The sequence below is a fragment of the Podarcis pityusensis genome (genome assembly GCF_964106645.2).
Source record: "Podarcis pityusensis genome assembly, chromosome: 14".
In the NCBI taxonomy this organism is placed as follows: Eukaryota; Metazoa; Chordata; class Lepidosauria; order Squamata; family Lacertidae; genus Podarcis; species Podarcis pityusensis.
The window spans coordinates 22,256,787-22,277,678 of NC_138039.1; the positions used below are offsets into that span (position 1 = coordinate 22,256,787).

Here is a 20,892-nt window from a genome sequence, read left to right on the forward strand (position 1 = left end):
ACGATCGGCAGTGGCGTAGCGAAGGCAGAGGAGGCGGGATTTTCAGCCTTTCTTTTCACTCCTTTTTTTTTTTGGCCGCAGCCAACCAATCACCCAGCCAGCATGTTCGGGTGACACCTTTTGGTGCGCTCGGGGCGGCGTCTCGGGCTCAGTGTGGTCGGAGGCGACGGAGGGGCCGGACGCTCCCCGGCCTTGTTGTTGTCGTCGTCGTCGTCGTCGTCGTCGTCGTTATGGGGCCGCTAATGGCGTCCCCGTCCCCGTCGAGAGGCGCCCGCTTTAGGTAGCTGAGCGGCGGCGCACGACAGAAGCGGGAGAGGCAAGATGGAGGAGAAGGCGGCCAAGGAGGAAGGCGACGCCGAGATCCAAGAGCTGCACGGGCCCGAGCACTGGTTCAGCAAGTGGGAGCGGCAGTGCCTGGCGGAGGCCGAGCAGGACGACGGGGCGCTGCCGCCCGAGCTGCAGGACGACGACGAGGCCGCCGCCGCCGCAGCTGCCGCCGCCGCCACCCCGCAGCCCGAGCACAAGCAGCAGAAGCTCTGGCACCTCTTCCAGAACTCGGCCACGGCCGTGGCGCAGCTCTACAAGGGTGAGGAGGAAGGGGGGAAAGACCCCGAGGGATGAAAGGGGGGGAGGGGACGGGGAGCGCCCCCTCTCAAGATGGCTGGGAGGGAGGGAGGAGGCATAGAGGAAGTGCCAGGGCCATGGGGGAGGGGTTTCTTTTTGGGGAGGAGAGGCTGAGGTTTTAGGAGGTAGCTCCAGTACACAGGGGAGGGGAAGGGGGTCCCCTAATTATATTGGGGGGGAGGAGCAGGGAGATAGGGACCTTCATTTATGGGGGAGGAGATTTGGAGGCACGTCGAATAGCTTGTGGTTAGTGGGGGCCTCCTTGGATAGAGGCGGGGTGTGTGGAAGGGCACCCCTATTCATGTAGGGGTATGGGGGACCCCCATTCAGGAAACCCTGGAGAGGTTCTCGGGGTAGGTCGAAGAGCTTTTGGAGGGAGATTGGGATCCGTCGAGGGGGCCCTATTCATGGCATGGAACTGTGGAAGGGGGACCCCCCTATTAAGGAGCGCAGGTAGAGAAGACGAGGATTCTGGCGGGTTTGGAGCAGGTCAAAGAACAAACGGGTCTCCATGGGCAGCTTAATAGGAGAAGGGGGTTTCCTCTGCCTCTACGTGGGGCTGTTGAGTATCCTGGGGTTGGGCGAGAAAGGAGAAGCCCGTGTACGCGCTAATGCGTGTCGATAACACACGGCACGTTCATACGTGCGCAGTCGCGTGTGCCTGTGTGCTTTACACGTTCCTGCCTCCGCTCTTCTGGTGTGTCTGGGCATTGACGCGTGTACGTACACACGTGCGGTCTCTGTTCATTGATACGTGTGTGAGGGCAGAGGCGGCGACGTGTCTGCTTCGCTTCCTTTGCCCCCTCTCTTTTGTGGGAACGGGGCCTGCAGGGGGAGGCGAGGAGGAAGTGGCCGCGGGCTGAGAGCGGGAAGCGCCTGTCAGGGGGCCCTCCGGCCGGCCGGCCTTCCTTCCTTCAGGCCTCGCCCGCCCGTCACGGCCTTTCCAGTCGGCCGCCGTGATACAGACACGGCGGGCGCGCACACAAAATGGCGTGAGGCGGATCCCTCCGCCCTCCTTTTCTCGCCTCGCGCCCCATTTTCTTTCCTCTCACGAAATAAATATAAGGAGGGTGGGGGGCGGAGGGGGAGAAAGGCATGTTGGTTTCTCCTTCGTTCTTTTCTCCCTCTCTCTCTCCCCCCCGCGCAGTTGGCAAGTGGGTCCGTCCCGGCCCCTCCCTTCAGCTTCCCGTCGTCGGCCCTTCCCACCGACAAAATGGCGAGAGGGTGGCTCGGGTTGGGAGGGGCCTGTGGCAGGAGGAGAGAGAGGAGACGACGTGAAAAAAGCGAGTTATTGTAGGCTTCCCTTTTCCCCTTCCTTTTAATGGTGTTTGTCTTTGCCTCCTCCTGCTTCCAGTCTCCCCCTACGTGAGGGGAAGCAGTTTTACTCCCCCCTCCATTCACATGTGGTTGGTTCCAGTAGTCTCTCTCCCCCCTCCATGAAGACTTGGTCGATTCCAGGATGCTTCATATCCTGATTTTTCAATCTTTTTTTGTCCCCCTCCTTCAAAAAAGGTATCCCATTTCCCCCTCCCTCCTCCGTCCAGGCAACTGAACAAAATGGCGAAGCCCAACATGGCCGAGGGAGGGTCTGAGTGACAGATCATAAGCAGAGCCTGAGAAAGAAATAAAAGCGAGTTAGGTGGTTTTCTCTCTCTTCATTTTCTCGTTTTTGTTCTTTTGTTCTTCCTCCTCCTGGCACCCCCCCCCCCCCCGCACAGACCGTGTGTGTCAGCAGCCGGGCCTCTCCTTGTGGGTCCCATTCCAGAATGCAGCCACTGCTGTCACCAATCTGTACAAAGGTGAGAGATTTCAGGTTGGTAGTGGGTTGTGGGAAGGGTGGCAGGATGAATGGGGCCTGAAGAGGACAAGTAGGAAATGGACTTCAATAGAGGAATAACTGAGTGTTTGTGTGTGTGTGTGTGTGTGTGTGTGTGGTTTGACAGTCATGCTGTGCCTCTTCACCTCTTACCTCCTTCAAATCATAGTCTTGTTAATAAATGCATACTGGTCTTCACTTCATATTCTTGGGCATTTCTGCTCCACCAGGAGCAGAGGAATGTGTTTGCTAGGAAATGTTAGTTTATCTATTTTTATTATTGCATTTATAGTCCATCTTTTCTCCAAGGAGCTCAAGGTGGCATACATAGTTCAACCCTCCCTCCCCATTTTATCCTGCAGCCATCCTTTGAGGTCGGCCAAACTGAGACAGCGGCTGTCTCAGGGTGCCTAGTGAACTTCATGGCCAAGTGGGGATTTAAAACCTGGTCTCCCAGGAGCTAGCCCAACACTATCCGCTACATCACACTGACTGTTTTGCAGTTTCCTGCTCCCTCCCTCCTTGTTTCTGTTGCAGTAGTTGCACAAATTGTGGCCACACAGTTCTTCAGTCTGGTAAAGGTTTGCTGTGCTTTACCTGATTGTGGTACTGCAGTTACAGATAGCAGAATAACTTGCCACTTTCAATGTTAGGCTGGTCAGCCAGGTTTTCCCTCTTGCCTTCCCACACAATTAGTGAGCATTGCTGGACAGTGCAGCTGTATATTTGTGACAATAAATATGGAAATAGGGTGCTGGTGGTTACAGATAGCTTGGCAAAAATGCAATGTTGTGGAGTTGCATATTTGATTAGGAGGGTAGCAGGGGTATACCGTATTTTTCGCTCTATAACACGCACCCGACCATAACACGCACATAGTTTTTAGAGGAGGAAAACAAGAAAAAAAATATTCTAAACAAAACAGCGGATGTATGATTTTTGTGGTTCATGCTGTGGCCACAGACATGTGATCTGACGGTGAGTTTGGGGTAGCCCAATGCAAAAATCCTGAGGATCCATGTGGATCCATGCTTTGTAACCACGTTTTTGCACCACTGCGGCCCCAGGCAACAGTGGGTGCGTGATTTTTTTGGTGCAAGCTGTAGCCATGGACATGCTATGTGATCTGACATGCTATGTGATCAGCGGCTCTTCTCCCGCTTTGCTGTTTCAAAGCAAGCCACGGAGGAGGGAAGGAAGGGGAACCATGGATCCTCTGCTCACAACTGCAGCAGATCCCCCCGCCATCCGTAGGCATTTGCTCCATAACACGCACAGACATTTCCCCTTACTTTCTAGGAGGAAAAAAGTGAGTGTTATGGTGCAAAAAATACGGTAGTTCTTTATAAATGGTCTAGCACTTTGAGTCTCCAGGTGCTGCACTACTGCTCCCATTATCCCTTGCCATTGGCTAAACTGGCTGGGGAGTCCAGGTTATCTTGGGACTACAAGGTTGAAGAACACTGGCCTTGCAGTGTGTAGCTGGGTATTTCCCAGACTAGAGACATGTATGATAGACTTCTGGGAAGAGAGGAGTGATTCATAAATGATAAATTTGAGAATGCTGAGGTCTGGAAATCAGTGCTGTATGTTGTAGAATAAGGCCTACTCCACCCTTTCCCAGAATACTGCTGCACACTGTAGAGAGAACTATTTCCATTCTAGAAAACAGAACACTTCTGGAGTATGGTGCCATGATATTTTCAGTGTTACTAATTGTTAATTATAATATGTGTTGAGGTGCCTGCATCTAAATAACTCAGTATTGAGTGCCTTCTGCTTCCATCGTATAGATAGAAGCTACTGAATCATGCCCTTCACTGTTCTTGGAGATGCATTGTGAATTGTGAGTGAGTGACAAAATCTTCGTTGTAAGGAGTCTTTGGCCAGAATGACAGAGCCAAATGTACTCTGATGTGACAGTTGCCAAAGTTATTGGAAGAAGAAATGAATCAGTTTAACTGCTCCAGTGTTCGGAGCCTACCTGTCCATTCCTTTCCCTATCTTGAATGTCAGCCATTTTTGTGCTGCATTGTCCTTGACCTGCATTACCAGCAGTCTGTTAGGTCTACCTGGGTCCGAGTGCCTTTTAGGAACAAGTGCGCCGAGATAATAAGGTCCATTCATTACAGAAGCCTTTCTCAAACTATGTTTTGACCAAAAGAGCCTTGTAAGTTAAGAACACCTAGGTATTGCTGAACATTTGTGCATAAGGCAGTCTGAGAGCTACCTTTTCCTCGGTGGATTTGGTTATAGAATGTGGAATTGGTGGTGTAAGCCTTGAGACCTAAATGTGATAGAATAGAATGGTGGTGGGGAACCCATGGTCCTTCAGGTGTTGGATTCCCATCACCCCAAGCCAGTATGGCCAATGGTCAGTGCTGATACAAATTGGGAGTCTCAACAGTACCTAGAGCACCACAGTTTTCCTGTCCCCAGAACAGGAATGTTGAGGTGCCCCAGGATGTCATCTGTGTCTTCATTCCCTTCATTCTGACCTTCTGCCTCATAGGAATGACTAACAGCTTTCTAGGTTCTTCATTATCACAACACAGACAGAATTACCCTGGTCTGTCTGTCAAGTGGCAGAATGCTTCTGTCTCACCTATTGTAGTACACCTGGCCCTTGGATATGGAGTACAGGTATTATTCAGCTAAGAAACCTAGGTGTGGTTCATGCTAATTTCTGAACAGTTCGAAATGGGGGTCTTGAGTCACCTAGCACATTACTGGATGAAAAGTTGCTTTGTGACTCAGTGCCCTAAGGCCTCCATTCTTGTAGGAATCATGAGAAAGTTGATTTGCACACTTGGAAGGGGAATTTCTGGAGTCTCCAATGAAGTCTAGAAGTGGTTAAATCTCTACCCTTAAGTTATGTTAGAAGCAGACAGCCTTGAATTGGGGAGGCTGACTCCTAGAATAGTGTCCAGCTTAACATAATAGCATAGTTTCCCATAGGAACAAAGTGATTCTACACTTTGGCTATGTAGTAGCTGGCATTGGAGAGAACTGATCTAGTAGTAGTCTGGTGCTGTTTATACTGTCTTGTAAAAAAACTTAGATCTTAGTGACACTGAGTGAATTGCAAATAAGTTGGCATCCAGAATGTAGATGACAAAGCATCTAGTTCCTTCTCGCAGTCACAGAAGACAGCGTGCATACTGACTGCTGGGGTATTAATATTACTCTTTTTACTTTTAATGATTAGCATTTCTATGTTTTTAGTTTTTCTGTTTTATCTGCATATTTGTATTTTTAACAGTAAGTCGCCTTGAGTACCAGTGGGGTGGGGGAAGGCAGAATATAACTAAATAGCAACAGTTCATCCCTCAAATTAGCGAGCTGTGCTGTGCTGCTAGACTTAAATGGATCAATTTGTGTTTGCTTTGTCTTATATGAGAAGGGGGCAAGAATGTGATTATGGGTTTTTGTGGGTTGGGTTTTTTTCTGATTTATGAACTGCAAACCAGCACAGGAATCTTAGCACACTGAGACTAGAATAGCTTGCCAGCTACTGGTAGATCCTCCATAAGGTTCACAGGTTCTCTTCCACCCACTCATGGTGGAAAACTGAAGACAGGACTACATGCTACTGACTTTGTCTGAAGTTGCTCCCATTTCCTATAAGGAGACTCTTCAAGGAGTAACGGGCCATCTGATAAAATGGTTTCAGTTTTAGTTAAACCACAGGTTACCCTTTTGATTTGTTTGACCCAATATGGTGGGGTAACAATAGTTTAGTCAGACTTAACTTTTTCTGCAATCATGTGAGTAACTTGCTATAGGGCAATAGATGTAATTAGATGGTGTAGCTTCCAGTGTGTAGTGGTTTGAATGGAATGCAACACTCAAAATGGCAAGCTCTTAGTCATCAAGGGAGGTCTTTGCCAACTCAGCCAATAGTATTAGTCAGTGCTGTTTTTCCTTGTTTGTGCAGCCAGCTGCCATTTTGCTTGTTTATTGCTTGGTAAGGGAAGGCATCTGTGTGATAGCAGTGACTTGCGTTATGCATTTACCTGTTGAAAATAAAAATAAAAACCCATGGAATTGGGTTGTAAAGAGTGAAGCGTTAATTTGCCATGTGGAGTCAAAAGACCTGTGTGCTAGACTAGTCTTGTAACTGCATCCTGCCCATCAGTTGTGCAAGGCAGAAAGTGGGTAGGGACAGGTGCACTGAGTACTACAGGGCAGCTTAGGACAGTGCAGGAGCATTGCTCAAAGCTGTGGAAAGTCGACTGTAGGTGGAGTTGGGACAGGATGTTTACCAAGGCTGGTGGCCCAGCCCACTTAAATTGCAGGATACTGCAGGAAATTGTGCCAGTGCTAATGCAGCAGCACTAGTTCTTGAGCAGAGGTTCTCCTGAAATCCCATCAGCTCATATAAGAACATAGAATAGAACATAGAAACACAGAAAGCTGCCATATAGTGAGCATGACTTCAGGAGCACTGTTGACACCAACCAGCAGTGGTTCTCCACAGCTTCAGGTCCTGGCTCCTTTTAAGTATGGAGAACATGTGCTCTTCAACTGAGCTACAGCTCTTCCCTACACAAATAGGTAGGCAAATCGTCCAAAACCAGTTTGAAATCCATTTTGTGTTACCGGAGTCATAATTTTTGACCTGGCAATATATTGTGAAATCACAATGTGGGAAAAACCATGAAGCTAGTCAATGCCTCTACATAGTTCCATACTTATTTCAGATATTGTGATGTATTATGATGTTTAGTTGGTGATCTATTGTGATACTGAAAACCAGTTATCACCCTGACCGGTACTGTAGCACAATGGTAAAAAGGCGAACTGTGAAATCTCTAGTAGATGTCTTGGCTATGGATTCACTAGGCAGTCTTGTGTAGATGACTCTCTCTTTACACCCTCCATCTGTAACTGATGTTAGTACTGACCTATCCGTACATGTAATTTATAAGGGTTATATAGTACAGCAAAAATTGTATAAATGCTGTTTGCTTCCTGCTCTTCCTCTTCTTAGCATGTGCCCTTGTCCTTCACATTTTATTCTCTCAGTAATACTGTGATATAGTTTTGGCTCAAAGTGACTGGGTCAAGGCCACCCAGTGATCTTTAACAGTGCAGGATTGAATCCATGTCTTCCCAGTCCTCCCTTTAACATGCTAACCACTGTACTACATTGACTTTCAAATTGACACATTGATAATTTTAAGATGGAGGCAACTGCTTGGCTTTTGCCATGGATTGACATTGTCTTGCAGAGAGCCCTGTTCTTACTGAGATTGCCACCTCAACCTCAGTAGCTGGATCTATGTGTGTATGTTCTGCTCGTATGGCAACATTAATTCCAGTTGGATCTTCAAAGGGTGCTTGGAATCAAGGTAGCAAATCTGCTTTAATATTTTCAAAACTGGAACAGCTCCTTGAGTAAGGAACACTATTCTAAATGTATGAATCTGACTAGGAAAAAGGTGTCAATTTTATTATTTACTGCCAGACTTGTTTACTGCTATTACCACACCAAGAATGGACACAGGTACCTTTTGACACTGTGCACACATACATGATTTCACATATATATGTGTTAGCAGTCCTACAAAAATGTCCATCCACCATCGTTCAATTACTCATAATACATAAAGTAAACAACTGTTTCTTCATTTGCATCCTACTGACGGTGGCCTTTCAAGGTAAAACAAGTTGCTTTCTGGACTGGCTTTGGTCACCCAGTCAATACAATGTGGTAGTTCTAATTGCTCAGTGGGAGGTCAGTCTGTTAACCCCAAGTAAGAAAATTGCTGATAATCATGCCAAGCGTAATGGCACCAGGCAGAATAGGAAGATGTGTAAAAACAAAGAGTGTCAGTCTAAGACTGTAGTTCTCACGTTGATATATTGCTGTTGATAAATCACAGTTCAATTTACAAAGTTGCCAAGGACAAAGTGGAATGCATGTATTTCCTAACTCAGTAAGGATAGGATTGAAAGTGCAAACTTGCAACACTTTTTAGCAGGTAAAAACTTGTTCTGAAGATTTTGCAAGTCGAGCAAATTTTATGAGTGTTTCTAATATATAGGTCCAGTGGTGGTGTAAATAGTTGCCAAATTGTGTAGTTTGCTAGTGGTTGAAGATGCCCAATAAAAGCACGTTAGTTTTACCAATTTTTTTGTTCGTAGTGCTCACGTTCTGAAATCTCCCTATAAGGTCTGTTAAAAACAAAGCTGAAGGCTTGTTTTCAGTTCCTTCAGCTTGAAATGACATGTGACTACTTGGCTGGTATGAAGATCATAAGCTTTTCTTGTCATTGCAACTCTGGAATGCGGTGTCATACAACTCTTGAGTGTGTCCATTCTGGATGCTAGCTGAAGTATCTGTGTAGAGGGCAGATACAAGTGTAGATGGTTGTCAGTGTGCAGTCATAGGAAGTAGGACTTCAACATGTTAAGTGAGTTGCGTAACTTCTCATACTGCTCTGTCTCACCTTTGCAGATCAGTATTTACTGTTGAAAAGCAGCTCAGTATGCTTTTTATATAACTTTTAATTAGCATTAGTATATTGATAGAGAAGTTTGCTTTTGCTTCCTTGGCAATTTCTGTGTTGTGGAAGCATCTTTTAACATTAGTTCTATGCATGCAATTCCATTTTTTAAAAAAACTTATGTGAGGAGACTTTTAGACTTGCTTGTTTCCCATGGGCAAGCTCTTTGTTCAGATTGGGATCAAATTGATGAAACTGCTCAGTCTACTTTCCTAGTTCACCGATACAAATAAGAAAAGTGTATTGAAACAAAGTTTCATAATTGAAAGTTAAGATGCCCACTGGAAGGTGGTAATGGGCCTAAACACCATGGCACTTGAAATTAATAACTGATGGTGGTGCTCACCTCAATTGCTGCCTTACAACATTGCCTTTAAAAGTTGCCTGTACAGTGGTACCTCGGGTTAAGTACTTAATTCGTTCCGGAGGTCCGTTCTTAACCTGAAGCACCACTAGCTAATGGGGCCTCCCGCTGCTGTTCTCATCCTGAAGCAAAGTTCTTAACCTGAAGCACCATTTCTGGGTTAGCGGAATCTGAACCTGAAGCGTATGTAACCCGAGGTACCACTGTAATTAAAACCCTTGTATAATGTGGCAGAGGTGCAGTATGGTGCTGCCTGGACTAAATAGCAGATGTTTTCCCCTCACCCTCCCTCTCAAGAAGCATAAAGGTGGCTGTCAGATTGCACCTGTTTCTTTTTATTGCCTACCCCCATTATCCTCCTCCTCTGTGATCTGTTTGTCTGGCTTGATTTTGGCTGTCATCTGTCTGTTACTGACCCCAGGCAGCTTTAGTCGAACCAGAGAGGAGGAAGTGACTCAGGGCTCTCTTGACTGAGTTCATTTGCTTTAAACATCTACTTCCCCTAAAGGTCAAGGTGTCCAACAATAAAAGTGATACTGTATATGAAATACAGTAAACACAATTCTTTAAAATCTGTGTTGGTTGCAGGGGGGTAGGGATTACTGTAATTTATTGTAGTTCCTGTAAGTTATGCCTGGTAATTGTAGCCATCACTTAACATCAAACTGCCACTGGCCATGAGCAAATGCTACAGCTATGGGGCATCTCCTGTAGTAGTTAACAGCAATAAATCTGCAGTAAACAGTTACTTCAAGGCATTTTGTGTCTGTGCTCAGGTTAACTCTACCAAAAGGTTCTTAATGAGACTTCATAGAAGAAATATTCTCCTAATGCAAATGCTTTTGGGTTGTGGAGTTTTTTCTTCCTAGTAGTCATAGTTCTGCATTATAAATTGCTGGGTCAGCGGCAGAATGACTATAGTTCAGTTCTGAACCCCATGCGAACAGCCACTCATCTTGATAACCTATTGATATGATATCAGCTGTGGATATCCTGAATAGTGGGCTTTGGCTGACGTGTGAATGAATTTGGAAATGGAATTGCCGTATAGTGTGAAAATCGAATAGTTGTTCTAGAGCTCAGGAAAAGATTTACGCATTTTCATAGGTATAGATCCCCCCCCCAACATCTAGCAGTAAAAAGGGGTTTGGTATAGTATGCTAAATGGCTTAAATTGTCTTGTTAAGAATGGATACTCATCCAGTAATGGAATGGGTGGAGTTGTGTGAAGCACAATGGTTACATGAAGCAAGCCTCTTGCATATGCCAAAAGTTCTGATATTATTTCAGAATTCATCATATACAGTATAGTTTTCTCTTGAATTGGAAGAATGGAACAATTTTTAAATTGAGTTTTAAGGCATGCGTGCAGTTTCAAACTGCCAGAGTAGTTTTGATACAACTTATGGCTGTTCTCATTGCTGGCTTTACTCAGATTGCAGGGCTAGGCCCCATGGCATTCTCCTGGGAATAAATGGATATTCTACACTGTTTGCAGCTCAAGGGCCGGGTCACATTGTTGTGCATGGTTACTCAACACCTGATGGTCTCACTGCTGAATATGCAAACTGACTTGGTTGAAAAACATTCTGTTTGAGCTGAACTGATAGGAGAATGATCTAGCGTGTCTTGATCATACATGTAGGCCACTGTTGGGTGCTGCTTTCATCAAATGTGAAAGCATGAATGTGTAAACTGTAGTCTGTTGCCGGTTGCAAGAGCTAGAATGATCTACCATGGATACCATTTGGCTTGGGTTGAGACAGTTGGAATCAGCTGCTGGATTCCATGTGTTGGCTAGGCAAGTCTTATGATTTCCTGTTTGTTCATGTTTGTAAAATGAGCAGTTCAGTTTGCAGTGCTTGAGGAGTATTTCTGTATAAATGATTTCTCCTCAAAAATTTCATGCCACTTTGAAATTTGAAATAGTTTGTTCTAGGTAGCGTGCATGAATAGTTTGCCAGATGTGATGTTGGTAACCCTTTTGGAGGATTAATAAAGTTGTACTTGACTCCTAAACTTATTCCTAATGCTTCTGTCTGATGTCAAGAGTCTGTTTACCTTGGGATATTACAGAACTCCTGGGGTAAAATTACATGTGTGCTCAAAAATGCTCAATCCAAATCTTCCCCTTGAGTTAATGAGCATTGACACTATCTGTAGGTTACACTTTTCTGTGTTAAATATTACTGTGCTCACCCTCCTAATTTGAACGAGCACCACTGTGCATCAGGGTTCACATGAAACCCTCTAAGAGTGTGCCACTGCTTTTCCACATTGCATGCCTCTAGCAACACAAGACAATGCTCTTGAATGTGTGGCAAGAACTTTAGTCAGTGTTGCCCCAAAAAAGATTTTGTCAGCTTAAAACATTCAAATAATACTTTGCTGCAGTCCTTACTATACAGTTACTAGGTATGTGGTTTATGTGCTTAACCTTTAAAGCCAAACTTTGCCATAAGTTTGGGACTCACAGAAGCTGTTCTTCAAAACATCTGAAGGGCATCAGGTTGGCAAAATATTTTTTTTAATCAGACAGAAGTTTAATAGGATTAAATCGCATTTTAATCCCATTGGAGTGAGACAACGAGGAGATGGATACAGGAAACAGACCAATCTTTCTAACTATGATCATAATCATGAAATAAATGCTTCCCGTTTTGCCTTTATTTTTATTATCTCCTCACCGTGAGACAAAAAAACATTCTCAGAGAGCAAAGCCAGGACATCTGGCAGCTTGTTTTGTATGCTCCTTTTCTTCAACTTCTATGCTTCTTTTGACTGAACTTGCATTGTTTCTTCTCCCCTCACCTCCCTTGCAAGTTCAGCAAACCAGAGCGGTTTTTGCCTTCATGCTGCATCCAGCAAAGCACAACTTTTAAAAGGACACTTGTATGTTTAGAGAAACTTCACACAGGAAAAAGATGTTTTAAAACAAAAGCCAGTTTCAAATGTGTGCAACTCCATGGGAAGTGGTGGAGGGAAGCAAAGAAACCATACATTTAGTGCTACATTTCACAGGTTGCACAAAGAGGCTCAAAAGTGTTTTAAGTGAGTCACATGACGTCAGTATTTGACTCCAGAAGCAGATTTTAACTGTGTATCTAATGCACCTCCTAAAATTCTTGTCTCTTTTTCCAGAAAGCGTGGATGCCCATCAGCGGAGTTTCGATGTAGGAATCCATATTGGCTATCAGCGTCGTAACAAGGATGTGTTGGCTTGGGTTAAAAAGCGCAGAAGAACTATTCGCAGAGAAGACTTAATCAGCTTCCTGTGTGGGAAAGCGCCTCCTCCACGAAACTCTAGAGCTCCCCCAAGACTAACTGTAGTATCCCCTAACCGAGCTACTTCGACAGAAACTAGCTCCTCTGTGGAGACGGACTTGCAGCCCTTCCGAGAAGCCATAGCTCTCCATGGTAATGGTTCTGGCTTTTTCAATGCTTTTCATAGGAATGGGTGTTTAAAGCTCACGCCTCTACACTCTTTTAACTTCTTTAATGATCGTGAGGTGTTACGGCAGCTAACATGAAGAGTAAAGGCACAGTTGGACTGGCTCTCAGTAGCTTGACACCTCATTTGCATTTTCTGCAGTTGCATCTAGCTGTAGAGTAATTTGTTGTTTCTTGCCCTGGAAGCTGGTTAGTGCACTTTCCAGTGAATATTCCATGTTGGTATCAAAGGGTTGTATAGCTCTGAATCACTGTTCCTTAACTCTGCAAACTCCAAACACACTAAAAAACCACTTGCTTGTTATGAACATAGTTGAGCAGGGCTTAAGAAACATATGTTGGGAAAAGGAAGAAACTTTTCTTCATTTCCCTCTTCTAGCAGAGGGAAAAGGGGGCACTTCAAAAATGTTAAGTTTTGGAGTTTAATTGATTATTTTTATTTAACAAAATGGATATGCTGCTTGATGATAGAAAACTGCTAAGCGGTTTTTTGTTTGTCCATGGGACAGCCTTGCTCCTGTGGCTTTCAGCCATATTGTCTTCCCAGGGACTTGAGCAAGAATCATAAAGTCTAAGGTGCAATTTAGGTGAAAGTTGTTCCAGCTTTGTAGACTTCTCACTTGGGTACACTGGCTGACACCTTCTTGTATATCATGAGATGAGGCTTGCTCTCTATTTGTTAATGTGATGCATGATTGTTTTTGGCTAAGTATACATGAATTTGGAATCTGTAGCTGGCCAGCAGTCAAATAAATGTGTACTTATTACTTTGAAAGCTTTCTTGCGGCATGGAGGAATTTAAAACCTTACTAGCTTGTTTGGACACCTTCATCCTTGCAAGAAAAGAACATGCTTCCTGCTGAAATGCTATTCTCTACTTGTTTCACAGTGCTAAACTTACCACTTGAGTGCATGCCTATGAAAAGATCCCAGTGGTGCAGACATGCTCAAACTGAAGTGCAGGCTGATGCAACTGAAATAGAAAACCATTCGAAGTCACCTGCATGTATGGGGGAGGAGGCTTGATTTAGAATGATTGCAAGCTCTCTTAGAAATTACTACTGATGACTCAGTTTCGAGAAGATGGAAGACGCCAGGGTTGTAAGCTTTCAGAGGTGTGGATATTTCAATAATGGATGTTTGAAGAACAAGTTGACCTGATCTTCCAGAATAGCTTATTTGGGTTCCCATCCTGGCACTGATCAGACCCACACTTGCTTAACTTCACATACTATAGAGGTGACATTTAACTTGCATTGTTTTGAGGGAAAGAAACACATTTTAATGTTTTATTTTTTTATTTTTAGAGGCATAAGCTATGATGCCCTTCTAAAGGTTGCCTAGATTTGGATAAACACAGCAAGGCAAGATTTTTTTAAAAAGGTTTTGGTGCAACTCATAACCAGGAATGGAAACTTCAGGCTCCAGTTCTGAATGTTGCCCTCCAGGCCCCTCTTTCCCTTGCTCAGACAACACCCCTCACTGGACCTGCTTCACACTCCTTGATTGTTGTTGCCTGGCTGGCTAAAATTCTTGAAATATTGTCCTTGAACTCTAATAATGACTTGCTTGCCTGGGTTGAAAATGGAGGGGTGTGTGTGTTCATGTTTGTGTATGTAGAAACCGTACAAAGGTAAAGTTGTTGTCTCTTGCGTCACCCTCCAATCCCAACCCCAGTAGGTTGACCAGAAGGGAATGTGGCCTTCAGCCTGAGAAAATACTTTGAGAGCCCCAATGTTAATAGAGCAAAGCACTGCATATTTTTAAGGGAAACATTCAGTAGTGTGCCTTGGGAGACTTGTGGGTTGCATTGTTTGGATCACTGATAGCATTTCCCACAGGTCCCACTAATCATCCTATAGTAGTAAGAGAGCTGAAGTGCATGCTTGTTTAGTGGTGACTAAATATCATGCATTAGTGGTTTGGGTTGTAATTGTGCAGGTGTTCTTGGCTTCAAGTCCTCATTTGGTAAGCTAATATAAATAGTGAGTTGTTGAGATAATAGCATGGATTGCAGTTGGGTTACTATTTATCTTCAAATTATGCAAACCACTGACCTAGACTGGAATTAGAGACAGGTGTATCTTGGCAGAGCCTTTTGTTGAAACCCCCCTCCCACAAACACACTGGTCTTCCAGTGTTTTCAAAGCAAGATGGAAATGGGAAGTGCTTCTGTTACTAGGTTGCAAACTGATACCTAGCCTTTGTGGCTGTAATTGCAAGCTTTCTCTTCCTTCTGGATGAATAACCAAAGATAGTTATAGTTGCAAGAAATGCCTGCTAACTATAAAATGAATATTTGCCTCTTTACTAACATGGCCAATATTGCTGATGAATATGCTCCACCTTCTCATGTAGGAGTGTAAACATCCAGAGTGTGGGAACGCCTCATTCTCAGGCTTTCTGTTACGTACGTATTTGTGCATCTACTTGGCTGTGTCTGGGATTGAGAAAAATGACTTACATCTCAGCACAAGGTTCAGTTCCCATCATCTCCAATTAAATGATCCCTGAAACAGGGTTCAAGATACTGAAGAGCTGCTGCCAGTCAGAGAGCACAATGCAGCGCTAGGTAGGCATAGCTGTGCTAGGACTTGGAACAAGGTAGAGCTGTTTCGGCTTCTGGTTTTTCGTGTTTGCCTTGCTGCTTAGTAATGTCATGGGGTTTTGTGCTTGGGAATAAGACTTCAGAAACAACCTGAAGTTCCAGTACTGAATTAAAAGCTACCATTGACCAGGATTAGGGCATGTTTCTGCATCGATGGAGGTGCTAATTGGATATATGCTGGGTCTGGAAGATAGAACTGAGGAAATCTCTGTCCTTTTTTGGTAGCTTTAGAATAGAAACTCTTTCAGGTTGTGGTAAGTTATTGCAGTTTGGAATGCTTCTGTTTAGGGTGCCATCCATTCCACTCACACGTAGGATACTCCATTCCATTATTCCTTCCCTGGCTTTCCATTTTTATCCCTACAGTCTTATTCTTACATTTAGATCAGATCTTTTCCCAAGGAGCTCAGTGGTTCCCCCACTCCCCATTTTATCCTCACAACAATTCGGTGAAGTAGGTTAGACTGAGAAATAACTGTCCTAAGCTTACCCAGTGAAGCGGAATGGCTTTGGGGTTTTTGAATGCTGTCCCCACAAGTCCTAGGTTGGTACTCATAACTACTGTGCTACACTGCCTTGGGTAGCATTTCTTGGCCATGTAGCATGTTTAGTCCACATGGGGTTGCTGTGGGTTTTTCCTTCCTTGAGGTCTTTCGCTCTGGTTATTTCCAGCTTGTGCACACAGTGGAGGTCCCCACAGTCATGTGAAATTACACTACTTAGGTGGCAAACACGGTTAAGTGTATAGTCTAAACCCTCAGATTGTTTTGTTTTATTTGTTAAGATTATCTAAACCTTTTCCTAACAAGAATCTTCAGGACATGTTTGTCTGAATCTCAACCAGGGTCATTGGGGTCAGCAAGCACCAGGCCAGTCATGGCAACATATTGTCAGTTGTGCTTCTGAACTTGGGTCAAAAAACCTAGATAGAAAAGCTTAGTGTTACTGAGCCCCTTTTCTCGGGTTTCCTACCTAGGAGACTCTTATTGACTTTAGCAACTTCAGTTCTTAAGTTCTGCCCTGAACATGGAGGATTCCATCTCTGCCTTGCCTCTTTTGACAGCTGTTGCCTAGAAAAGCTGTGCTTTCTGCGAACCACTCCCTCAGCAGATTGGGCCCTGTTCAGGCATTGTGCTTGAATGGGGATTCGGAAAACAAATAGTGGGTGTGCACACTGGCCTCTCCACATGCCCCCACTGATCTTTCTTCATTGAGTAGGGAGGTTTGAAAGGGGCTTCTAAGCAAATTCATTTGATCCAGAATTGGGAGCCCCAGTTGCCCAAACACACTTAGAAGGCCCCTTCAGGCTTTCCCATTCAATGCAGGAAAGTTCAGAGAGGAGCATGGCATGCATGTTTTTGTGCCCATATCTCACATTCACATTCCGGATTCAGGTATAATGCAGCCAAACAAGCATTATTGGAGTTCAGGAACACATTTCACTCCAAGGAGGGTGCAAAGCAGGACTGGTGAAGACTCTGGTAGGGAGAGGGGATGTTGCTTGACAGGGTGTGTAACCTATGGAGAGGCCTGTAGGGCCATTGGCTCCTGCATCTGATGTTTCTCTGGTGCACTGTAGAAGTATATTGACACACTGGCTGCAGCAGGAGAAGCTACTTTGGGTCATATCCCAGATGGGCTTGATGTGCCCTGTTCCCTATTTGTATTTCTCTCTGAATAATGGGGCTTTCCTGCCATCTTGCAAACAGCTTTCAAAAGTCTTTTCCATGTCAAAGTGGCTTGCTACTTGGCAGGATAAGGGCTTGCAGCTACTGGTGTGGCTACCTGCTCAGACACAGAGAACTGGTTGTGCAGTTCAGGTCCTGGCTTTTGTCTCCCATATTGTTATGAGCAACTTTGAGTGGCCTGGAGTCTGTCTATTCTCCAGTGGCATTCTGGCAGCTGGGAGAGATCAAGAGTAGGGTTAATTTGAATACTAATTCATTTCCCCATACTCATATCCTGCCCTTCCCGATGGAAGCACAGAGTGGCTAACGATAACACTATTGTACACACGTCACAGCAACAAAAATGTTAACATCATAACAGACTGTGCAGAAGAGCAGTGGCAGCAGAAGGGTCAATTACATACCAAAGGCCTGAGTAAATAAAAATTTTTGCCTTGCGCCTCAATGAGGCCAGCACGAGGGACAATCAAATATCATTTGGGAAGGAATTCTGTAATTTTAGGGGGAGTGGGGCCATTTCATCTCCTGCCCAAGAGAAGTTGAAGTCAGATTAACAAGTAGAACAGATATTAATAGATGGGTAGAGCAGGACTAGAGAAGATACTTTTTCAGGTACTTGAGCCTCAGTCTTCCATTCTGTTAATTGTTTTGTTAAGTGATAATTCATCCCCTTGGTTTGCCATTAGCTGTGGTACACTTGTGCTGTAATGTGTACTTGGAGTTGCTTCACTTCATATTACCAACTCCTGTTAACCAGCAAGCGAGGGCTATAGGACCTCTGTCTTCACATTTCATGAGATAGGTTCTGTTGGTTGTGGACTGACTGAACCCTCAACTTTTCTATACTTAACAGTATTTATTTCGGTCAGAATGAGCAGCAGACTATCTTTAGACGTGTCCACAATTTTCTGGCTTGGCTTTGTTGCCAGCCATTATTAGTGATACCTTCTCCCCCTCCTCTCCCAGATGTCTTCCATGTGTAGAGAATGTGGTGGTAGGATGGGGACTTTATCTCACTTTGCATTGGATGTTGGAATAAGTATAAGTTACTTCTTAAAAGCCCAGTGTCATGTCCCTCTCAGCAACTCACTAGATTGGTTGGATAGCTTTTCTGGATAGGTCTGGGAGAGACTTCTGCCAAACACTGGAAAGATGCTTCCAGTCAATGTAGATGTTCCAGAGCTAGATGAACCAATAATCTTGACTCTGTAAGACAGCCTCCTATAAGGGAACAGAGGGACATTGGTTGAGAGTTGCTGCTTAGGGGAGAGAAGTGATTGCCATCAGTGACTGAATTTGTCGACTTCTCTAAGAAGTTCTTTGTTCTCAAGTTCAGATTGCTGCGTAGGTTACATGGAAATAAGCCTGGAGCAAGTCTAAAATCTTGCTATCCAGATACTGTTGTTGGATTATAATTCTCTAGCTGAAATCGCCACTGGTTGGGATGATGGGAGTGATGTCTTAGAGGGCACCACGTGGCCTCCCGTGAAATGAAACTGTATATTTAATTGAGTTGGTAGATTTGCCCAATTTAGTGTGTAAATTCATGAAACTCAAAGGAATATATGTTTACTAGTCTTCTGAATGTGTGACTTGGTTAGATATTCTTTCTTCCTTCCTCTGGGAATCTTGTGTAGCAGAATGTTGGATTTGGAGGTGTCCCTTTGTTTTTTAAGAAAAGTTTATTTGGGACTGGTTGAGGTTTAGGAATTAAATTGATAGAGCTGGTGCTCATTGGAAATAAGCTAGCCCCACCTCTGAGGCTTCCTGCAGGGAAGGACACTTGTCTCATGTGTCACCATCTGGAAATATTTCCGAGGCTGGAGGTGAGGCAAAAGGTGTTTTTCTCATGTGGCTGATTCTTTGGTGACTGGTAGGGACAACTGTTTCTTGTCAGATCTGAAAGCAGGGAGGTGCAGACGTAGGAACCCTGGTGCACATTACTCATCAATGTGTTAGTTAAAAAAGGCTTTTTCAGGCAATTCCCTATGTCAGATGCATCTGCTACATTCTGTTAAAAGTGCCACAGGTTTTTGTTGTTGCTGTTGCACAAGGCTGATGCTACTCTTATGGATTCTGATCCAGTATTGTTCAGGGGCCTGTCAGTATGTTTCTTGACTGCTGGTTTGCAAGGGCCTGCCTTTGGAAACTACATACTGTCGGTGCACATTCAGTTTTACTGTGCAGGCATTTGGCCATAACAATTTGACTGTTCAATGAAACAAGTATTTCAGAGGTCTATAGTGGGTATCAACATGGATGTGATTTGAACCTTGTGCTCTTGAATCAGGGAGTACTGTTGACTTTTGTAAATCATTGCCATCAAATCTGTGCTCTTCAGGAATAAATTCTGTGAATTTTAGAACTGCTATAGAAAGTTGTCATTCTGAGGTGGAAAGTTTCGGTATAAACCCTTGAAGCAGAGTAACACGACCTGGTGGTCACTTATGCTTCTTTTTATTGTCTGACTGAAGCACATTCTCTTGTACTGTATTTTAATTTTTGTGAATATGTAGCTTTGAGCATCATTGTGACTTGATTGCTTATTAATAAGCAAAAAAGACGCACCGTGGCTACTTTAAAATATGGTTACAGACATAATGTCTGAACTAAACCAAACCTTTAACAGTGAAAGTAGCTTTTAATGGCTGGTATTTTGAGCCGGACCATATATATTTAAAAGTCTACATTGGCTGCCAGTACGTTTCCAAGCACGATTCAAAGTATTGATGCTGACCTTTAAAACCCTAAACAGCCTCAGCCCTGTATACCTGAAGGAGCATCTCCACTCCCATTGTTCAGCCTGGACACTGAGGTCCAGCTCCGAGGGCCTTCTGGAGATTCCCTCGCTGCAAGACATGAAGCTACAGGGAACCAGGCAGAGGGCCTTCCCAGTAGTAACACCCGTCCTGTAGAATGCCCTCCCATCAGATGTCAAGGAGATAAATAACTGCACAACCTTTAGAAGACATCTGAAGGCAGCCCTGTATAGGGAAGTTTTTAAGTTTGATGTTTGCTGTGTTTTTATTATGCTGGAAGCGGCCCAGACTGGCTGGGACAACCCTGTCAGAGGGGCAGGGTATTACCACCATCATCTTTTAAGGTTTTGGTAGCACCTACATTAAGGGTCTTGTAATATGCAACTTTAAACCTAATTGATCACTCGCCTTGTAACCGATCAACCAGATTCTTGACCAGAGCTATGTGCCAGTGTAGGTTAACAGCCTGGCCCTAAAAATTGTTCCACAGACTGCTACAAGGCATAAATCTTCATGTTACCTCCTTGCAACCTTGTCTGTCTGTGTGTACGGTTATAAGGCTGATGGGGCTTGGGTGGGCCACAGACTATTTGGAGAACTCCAGACCATATCCATAAAGCCTGTGCTAGAAATACCTGTTTTGCGCGACACTGTTAATACTATAAACATGTGAAAACTTATCTGCCAAGGTGAATTGAAACTTAGCACCAACTAAAACATTTTACTTTAAATGTGCCGTTGTACTACTGTAATATGCCTCTGAATACATGCACCATTGAGCAACAGCACCAAAGGACAGGATAGGTTAGGCTAGATGGGCCTTTGGCCTAAACCAGCAGGCTTTTAGGTTCTTAGGCAGAAGCTGTGACTGGACAACAAGCCCAGTAGCTAGTTAAATGCATGCTGTTCCAGCAGGCTGCCTCCAAGTTCCTTAAAAGGGGCATCTCATTCTGTCATGTACTTGCTTGGGAATAGTGCTACGTCCTTTAGGCTCCCTTCTGCTGTCAAACAATGGAATTTTGAAATTCTTTCCCCTTGTAGTCTTGATGTGCTTCTTGGAGATATACAGAT

The 20,892-nt window shown here is 44.3% G+C and overlaps 1 protein-coding gene across 1 annotated transcript in view; it reads left to right on the forward strand.

Annotated features, from left to right (window-relative positions):
* HAPSTR1 (HUWE1 associated protein modifying stress responses) overlaps nt 1–20,892 on the forward strand; it is a 26,656-nt gene continuing 5,764 nt past the window's right edge. Inside the window, exons 1-3 of the mRNA XM_080981528.1 lie at nt 1–586; nt 2,343–2,423; nt 12,458–12,733. Of these exons, the coding sequence (XP_080837654.1) occupies nt 322–586; nt 2,343–2,423; nt 12,458–12,733 (622 nt within the window). The 5' untranslated portion in view covers nt 1–321. The remainder of the gene's footprint in view (nt 587–2,342; nt 2,424–12,457; nt 12,734–20,892) is intronic.